At 49.0% G+C, this 8,464-nt stretch overlaps 1 protein-coding gene and 1 pseudogene across 1 annotated transcript; one reads left to right on the forward strand and one right to left on the reverse strand.

Moving 5' to 3' along the window:
- Positions 1-1,915: 1,915 nt before the first annotated feature.
- Positions 1,916-4,682, forward strand: LOC123159933 (pentatricopeptide repeat-containing protein At2g03380, mitochondrial-like; annotated as a pseudogene).
- A 387-nt stretch (positions 4,683-5,069) lies between these two features.
- LOC123159932 (pentatricopeptide repeat-containing protein At4g30700) lies at positions 5,070-7,963 on the reverse strand. Its single transcript, XM_044577737.1, has 2 exons — positions 5,515-7,963; positions 5,070-5,397 (listed from the first exon to the last, which is right to left on the reverse strand). The coding sequence occupies exon 1, from the start codon at positions 7,938-7,940 to the stop codon at positions 5,568-5,570; it is 2,373 nt and encodes a 790-aa protein (XP_044433672.1). The 5' UTR covers positions 7,941-7,963; the 3' UTR covers positions 5,070-5,397; positions 5,515-5,567.
- Positions 7,964-8,464: the final 501 nt, after the last annotated feature.

Consider the following 8,464-nt stretch of genomic DNA (forward strand, 5'->3'; position numbering starts at 1 on the left):
ATATTTAACATATTTAAATATATGGTTAATATATTTTATACACTATCAACAATTTTAAAAAATTATGTATATACATTTTTCGTATACATTAGAACGTTTGTTATACATGTTTAACATATATGAAACAGATAGTAACATTTTTGCAAATATTTGTGTTTGATGAGTACTTTTCAGTACACATTCTACATTTTTTGTGTACACCAGGAACATTTTTTATACAAGTTTATTTTTTTAAATGGATGACTTTTTTTTCAAATGCTTGATTAATATTTTTTAAATACATGATTAGCTTTTTCATATGCATTGTATTCTTTATACATTTTTCGTATACATTAAAAACATTTTTTCTGCACACATTTTACAAATGCTAGATTAACATTTTTATAATACTTGGAAGTATAAACAAAAGTAAAAAGAGAAAGCAAAAAAACAAACGACAAACATGAAAAGAAACAAAGTTCTGGGCTCCTGGGCCGGCCCAGTCTTGCTCTCCCTCAGGCCAGGCTTCCCTATGTCTCGTTTCAAGCGAGATGATACATAAGGCGCGCTCCAGGAAAACGCTCCCGCAAGAAAAAGGAGGAGAGCAACTAATCAAGAAATCCTCCTTCGGAAGCCCCCGCAAGGGTCACTTGGTGTGGGCTAGGAGCGTGCCACTTGTCGCCTCTGGACGCTCCCTTCGGGGTTTTTTACGTGTTTTCAGCTTTTAGATGATTTATTTTCCTTCTTTTAGCTTTTTCCAGTTTCCACATTTTCTCTTAGGATTTGAAAAAAAATAGGCAAAAAATGTGCTCTATTTTTTTTCGCGAGAAGCACATATTTACTTCTGCTAGAGGCACAGATTTGCTTCTATGAGAGGCACGGGAAAGGAAAATGCATTTTTTTCCTTCCACGAGAGGAATAGATTTGCTTCTCATGGAGACACAAAATTGCTTCCGTGAGAGGCATGGCCATGCCTTTTGAAAAAGTGAAAAAACATGTTTTTATTTTTCCTTCTACGAGACGCACAATATACTTCTCAGGGAGGCACAAATTTGTTTTCTCGAGAGGCATGGTCTTGCATCTCTGAAAAGGAAAACAATTTTTTTCCTTCTGCAAGAGGCACAAATTTACTTCTTGAAGATGTACGGATTTGCTTCTACATGCGGCACGCTCGTGCCTCTCAGAAAGAGGAAAACGTGCGTTTTTTCTTCCATGAGAGGCACACATTTACTTCTCGTGAAGGCACTGATTTTCTTCCCCGTGAGGCATGATTGTGCCTCTCAAAAAGAGGAAATATTTGTTTTTTTCTTTCATAAGAGGCACATATTTACTTCTCATGGAGGCGCTGATTTGCTTTCGCGAGAGGCACGGTCGTGCCACTCGGAAAAGAAAAAAAACACATTTTTTTCGCGAGAGGTGCAGATTTACTTCTCATAGAGCCACGTACTTGCTTTCGTGAGAGGCACGGTCGTGCCTCTCGGAAAGAAAAAAAACGTGCTTTATTTTTTCTTCCGTGAAAGGCGCAGATTTACTTCTCATGGAGGCATGGATTTGCTTCCACGAGAGGCACGGTCATGGCTCTCGGAAAGGAAAAAGAATATGTTCCCGGTTCGGGTTTTTTGTTCAGTTTTTTTTGTGAAAAAAGTTCATGAAAACCTATCAACATGGATCGAGTTTTGAAGATCCCGAAGCGAGGAATCTAACAATGAAAACAATTGAAGATTTGAATGCAAGACTTGAGAGATAAAATGTTTTGAATAAACGAATCTACGAAAAAAATCTAACGATGAAAACAATTGAAGATTTGAATGCAAGACTTGAGAGATAAAATGGTTTGAATAAACGAATCTATGAAAAAAAAATCTCAGGTTACGACAAGAATACACACATACGGTGAGGCAAATTGGGCCTTGTACACCCTTCCGAGGTAGTAGCAAACAGAACCGGAAGCCCGGAACGCCCAATGCACGCACCGTCCCCACGCGGCGCTCCCCCGGACGCGCACTCCGTCGAGCACCTTCCCCACGGCGGCCCCCTCCTCCACCGCCTCCTCCCGGCGTGCGCCACCGTCCCCTCCCTCCGCGCCCTGCACGCGCGCCTCCTCGCGCACGGCCTCCTCCGCGCCCTCCGCGCCCGCACCAAGCTGCTCAGCTGCTACGCGGCGCTGGGCGACCTCGCCTCCGCGCGCAGGGTGCTCGATGAAACCCCCCGCCCTGACCCCTACACCTACAGGGTCGCGCTCGGGTGGCACGCCGCCGCGGGGCGGCACGCGGAGGCCGTCGCGCTCCACCGGGGCATGCGGCGGCGGTGCCCCGAGGCGCAGGACGACGTCGTCCTGCTGTCCCTCGCGCTCAAGGCCTCCGTCAGGTCGGCCGACTTCCGCTACGGCAGGCGGCTGCACTGCGACGCCGTCAAGGCCGGTGGCGCGGACGGGTTCGTGATGAACTGCCTGGTCGACATGTACGCCAAAGCCGGCGACCTGGAGAACGCACGCAAGGTGTTCGACAGGATCCTTAGCCGTAACGTGGTGTCGTGGACGTCGATGCTCAGCGGCTGCCTGCAGAATGGTCTCGCCCAAGAAGGACTGGCGCTGTTCAACGAGATGAGGGAAGAGCGTGTGCTGCCGAGCGAGTACACGATGGCGAGCGTGCTCACGGCTTGCACCATGCTCAGCAGTTTACACCAAGGGAGATGGGTTCATGGGTCAGTGATCAAACATGGTATGGTCTTTAACCCTTTCGTTACTGCAGCGATGCTGGATATGTATGTCAAGTGCGGACAGCTAGAGGATGCTCGGCGGTTGTTTGATGAGCTCGGTTTTGTTGACCTTGTTCTCTGGACGACGATGATCGTGGGGTATACGCAGAATGGGAGTCCTCTTGATGCACTGCTTCTGTTTGCTGGCAAGAAATTTGTGCGCATTGTTCCTAATTCGGTGACCATAGCAACTGTTCTTTCAGCTTCCGCTCAGTTGCGCAACTTGTCTCTGGGAAGGTTGATTCATGGGATGTCAGTTAAGTTAGGTGTGGTTGAGAAGGATGTGGTGATGAATGCGCTGGTAGATATGTATGCAAAGTGTAAAGCAGTGTCAGAGGCCAATGGGATATTTGGAAGAATTTCGAACAAGGATGTTGTCACATGGAATTCATTGATTGCTGGCTATGTTGAGAATGACATGGGCAATGAAGCTCTAATGCTATTTAGTCAGATGAGGGTGCAGGGTTCTTCTCCTGATGCCATCTCCGTAGTGAACGCCTTGTCAGCCTGTGTTTGTTTTGGGTGATCTACTTATCGGTAAATGTTTCCATACTTTTGCTGTCAAATACGCATTTCTGTCCAACATTTACGTCAACACTGCTCTGCTGAACCTGTACAACAAGTGTGCTGATCTCCCATCTGCTCAGAGGGTGTTCGGTGAGATGAATGACCGCAATTCTGTCACTTGGGGTGCTATGATTGGAGGCTATGGTATGCAGGGCGATTCTGCTGGCTCGATTGACCTTTTTAATGAAATGCTGAAGGACAATATCCAACCAAATGAAGTAGTCTTCACAAGTGTCCTTTCCACTTGCAGCCACACTGGAATGGTTACTGTAGGAAAGAAGTGTTTCGAGAGCATGGCAAAGTATTTCAACATCACTCCTTCTATGAAGCATTATGCATGTATGGTTGATGTGCTGGCCCGTGCCGGAAATCTGGAGGAGGCATTGGAGTTCATACAGAAGATGCCAATGCAAGCAGACATTAGTGTCTGGGGAGCTTTTCTCCATGGGTGCAAGCTCCATTCCAGGTTAGAGTTTGGAGAAGAAGCTATCAATAGGATGATGGTTCTTCATCCTGACACGCCAGATTTTTATGTGCTCATGTCCAACTTGTATACCTCATACGGGAGGTGGGACAAGTCAATTGCTATCAGGAGATCGATGCAGGAAAGAGGACTAGTCAAGCTACCCGGGTGCAGCTCTGTGGGACTTGAAAATGGATGAATTTGATGTCCCTAACAAAGGCCACAGAGTTGTATTTTTTCACACCTGATCGGTCCATAGAGTTACTAATTATTCAGGAGAATCTCTCTTTGTATCTCCTGTGTACACTCATATCTTATGGGAGCGAGATCCAGAATAAGGATGGAGTAATGTAGACTGTGGAGTGTGTTGTCTGGTACCTGAGGATCTGGCTCCAAATTTGGAATGAATACTGAAACGACGAGGATAACTGATAAGGTCAAATTTTAAAATGAAATCTGAGATGATGAATACACCTGGCTAGTGTTGGCAGAACATTATAATCTCAGATTTCATCACAAGGTTGTTCATTTTTGAAGCTACATGGCGACATGAGATATTCAGATTTTTAGACCTCACCAAAATGTACTGTTAGAACACACTGTGGATGTTGATATGCTGCTGGGTGCTGGCCTGCCATCACAAGGCTATAACCATATCAACGCTGACAAAGTTCTTGAGGCTAGGCTCATCTGAGCTCATGATTCATGAAGAACCTTTGTTTGCCTCCATCGCATGCTAAAGTGCCTGGTTATGTATACTGAATAGCATCTGGATCCTGAGTCCTGACTGCAAGCGGCCAAAGACTGAGGAGCTAGGTAGGAACAACGGACTAAATTCTCATGCAGCTCATAAGTTAATTATCTTGTCTCATAAGCTTGACAATAGTTCCTGTTTGTCATGAATCTTCTTTCTTCATCACTCTTCTTAACAGTCCTTTCTTCGTATTACTTTCAAGACATGGTCATTTAAGCCTACCGGTACTCTCTATTCAACACGATTTGAATTTATACAGATTACTTAATGGACACTAATATATATCTTTTGCCAATGGCAGCAGGAAGAACACATGTCTCGAAATCTGGAATGGCACACACTGGCTGATGAAGATTCTGCCATGACCAAGACGGCGTAGCTCAGCAGCAAACCTATGATAGCCAATGCTGAAATACTGCAGTTCATTCAGCATCTTAGGCAAAACAGCTGCCCTCGATAACTTTTTTTTTTTTGATAAAGAGCAGTGCTCTCTCCAATCCATTAGCAGACACCACGTTGTCATTACAGCGAGCAACACCATCGAGAATCTATTGTGAAGTAATGATTTGTTACCAGGAAAACAAGTACTAACAAAGCTTGTGTTCTGGCTTCTAGCAATGTTGGTTAACACTTTTAACCATACTTGTAGAAAAGCACAAATTATTCTGTAGCTCGCATGTTATGCCAATTGGCAATCTTGGCAATCAAACATTATAATTTTCGATCCATTACAAGGGTTCTATCATCAGCACTATGTTTGTGTGAACGACTTCAACTGTATGCTGAAGGAGTTGTGCTTCTCCATGAGCTGGCAAAATTGTTGTATACTGGCGAGAGAGTTTGTGCCTTGGGTTAAAACCTTGGCTCTTGTTGGGAACTGAAATGGGGAATGTGCTGGTTATGAGTCAGTTCTGACTTTCTCCAGCCACACAAAAATGGCGCCAGAGGGTTACAAATTATTTTAGCTCAGCAAATGCTCTCCAGGGAGGATTACCTCGTGAGAATCGACTAATCATCTGTTAAGAGATCAGAGCAAATCCCAGTGGATCACCAGTAATCACCACAGGAGCAAACACCATCTCTGAAATGGTGAAACCTTGACGCATCCCTAACCACAATCAGCCTCTGCGTCACCTTGGATATAATCTTGGTGGCGTTATGACAGTCCAGACACACCCTCAGGTTCTTGATGATCCTGATCTCTGTCCCAGGTTCTGTATTCAGTAATCCAAAGGCGATGGCCAACTTCTCGCTGTGCACCTTTACCATATGCTCCTTCTCTTCCTCCTCGACGTCATACAATGCTGCCTCCGTGTCGGGTCGGTACCCAGCCTCAATCATCTTTGTAGTGAGCTTCTCCAAGTACGAGTAGATGGCGTCTGACTGTGGGTGGGCACGATCGCCAGCCATGAAGACATGCGGTTTGTCACCTATCTCGATTAGAGTACACCCTGGTGTTTTCACCAGCTTCTTGCTCTTGGCCTCCTGCCTCACCCCAGCTGCTTCAGAGTACTGCTTCTTTGACGTGTACAGATTGGAGAGCAGCACATAGTAGCCGGTGTTCTCAGGTTCTAGTTCAAACAACTTCTGGGAGGCCAATTTTGCAAGGTCAGCATCCTTATGAACCATGCAAGCAGCAAGTAAAGCCCCCCATACGCCAGGTCCAATGGCGCTCTTGGGGAACTCTGAGATGAGCTCATAAGCCTCCTTGAGCCGGCCAGCTCGGCCAAGAAGATCCACCATGCAAGTGCAGTGCTCGATACCTGGAGTGAACCCGTAATGGCTAGTCATTGACCGGAAGGCTGTCCGCCCTTCCTCAACCAATCCTCCATGGCTGCACGCATAGAGTACTGACAGGAAGGTGGAGCTTGTTGGAAGAAGGTTTGCATCCAGCATGTCCTTGTAGAGCTTCAAAGCTTCAGCACCTTGACCATGGAGGCCATATCCAGAGATCATCACATTCCAGGAGACCACATTCTTATTGTCCATTCTGTCGAAGATGCGGCGAGCTTCAACAATGCTTCCGCACTTCACATACATGTCAATGAGCGCTGTAATGACATAAACATTGAGTTCGAGGTTCTCCTTGGAGATGATCTTGTGTACCCACTTTCCCAATGACAAAGCTCCAAGCTGTGCACAGGCCGACAGAGTGCTCGAGATGGTGAGCGGATTTGGTGGCACATTAAGCGCCTGCATTTTCTGGAAGAGTGCAACGGCCTTCTCCGTCAAACCATTCTGGGCATACCCCGATATCATGGCATTCCATGATTCCATGGTCTTTTCAGGCATTGCATCAAAGGCTTTCCTTGCAGAGTCCATGTCGTTTAACCTACAGTACAGAGTGGTAAGCGCTGTCGATACAGGAGCATTGGCATCAAATCCAGCCTTGACAACATACGCATGTAAGCACCGAGTAAGCTGTTCATGCCCGAATGGACTGTGCACCGGGATCAGCGCCACCAACGTGCTCGAGGTTGGCCTCAAGCCCAAGGTCACCAGATCCTTAAACAGCTCCACCGACAATCCAACCATGCCATTAACCGAGTAGCCTGAGATTAAGGCATTGTATGCAACCAAATCCGGCACCACCATCCTGTCAAAGAGACGTCGTGCACACTCCGTGTCCCCGCACTTGGCATACAGTGAGATCAGCGCCGTCACAACATGCTCGTCTTGTGCCAATCCGCATTTCTCCCCGAAGGCATGGACGCACCTTCCCATCGTCACATCCGCAACCTCCGCTGCTGCCGGCAGGACGGATGACAACGTCGTCGAGTCAGGCTGCGCTGATCCTGCCCTGACCATCCGCACGAACGCCTCCATGGCCTCCGATCTGGACAGCACGGCGAGCAGCGTGTTCCAGAGGACCGTGTCCGGAGACGGCACTGCGTCGAACACCTTGCGTGCGTCATCGCCTCTCGACAGCGTGGAGTAGAGCTTGGTGAAGGCCGACGCCACGAACGTGTCCCCCGCGTACCCCGCGGCCACGGCGAGCCCGTGCAGCGCGCGCGCGGAGGCGGAGAGAGAAGCGACGCCGCCGCGCGAGCTGGAAGAGTTGAGCGAGGTGGCGGCGAAGGCGAAGGAGAAGGAGTCGGGGGAGGGGAAGAGGAGGTCGGGGCGGAGGCACGGGAGGGAGCGGAGGAGGGCGTTGCGAAGGAAGCGGTCGGGACTGGGGACGGCGCGGAAGAGGCGGAGGAGCTGGCCGGGAGGTGTGCGGAGGGCGGCGTAGCGGATGAGGAGCGAGGTGGCCGGGGCGGGGTCGACGGTGTAGTGGCCGGAGGCGAGGCAGACGGCGAGGATCTGGTCGAGGTGGCGGAGCGTGGAGGAGAGGGCGATGAGGCGTGCGTACGAGCGGCGGAGGGCGCCGACGTCGGCGAGGAGCGCGGCGGCGGGGGGCGGCAGGCCGGGAGAGGGCATCGGTTCCGTCGGGCGGTGCGGGTGGCCGGGGTTTGTTATGAGGTTTTTGAAGCTAGAAATGTAGCCGTTCGATCGCTGATAGACGGCCGACGTGCAAACGTTTCAATTTCCTAACGGAATGGCATATTTATCCTAGGTGTCAAAAAGTGTGTCAAAGAGTGGAAGAGCCCCCTTGTCATGTTGTCAACATCGGCGGGCGCTTGTCCGTCGGGTTGGCGAGCTCCATGGCTTTGCTGTGGCAGCCATGGATGTGGTTCCTCCCACCCGGGAGGGCCATGGCTTGGGGGTTGGCCGTCTTCCCTCGTCTTCGTCGATGTTCTTCTGGTTGGTGCTCAGGGTGTCTCTACCTCGCGCGGTGGTGTCCTATGTGACTATACCGATGGCACACAGGTGATATGGCGTCGTCTTGGCTTGCGTGACATTTCGATTGTGCCGCACGACACAAGTGGTGTCGTGACATTGGGGCAGTCTCAGATGCGCGGTGCCTTCGATTGCGTCGACGGTGCAGTGTCTTGGTTTGGTCT

Source organism: Triticum aestivum, chromosome 7B (genome assembly GCF_018294505.1).
Source record: "Triticum aestivum cultivar Chinese Spring chromosome 7B, IWGSC CS RefSeq v2.1, whole genome shotgun sequence".
NCBI classification, from domain to species: Eukaryota; Viridiplantae; Streptophyta; class Magnoliopsida; order Poales; family Poaceae; genus Triticum; species Triticum aestivum.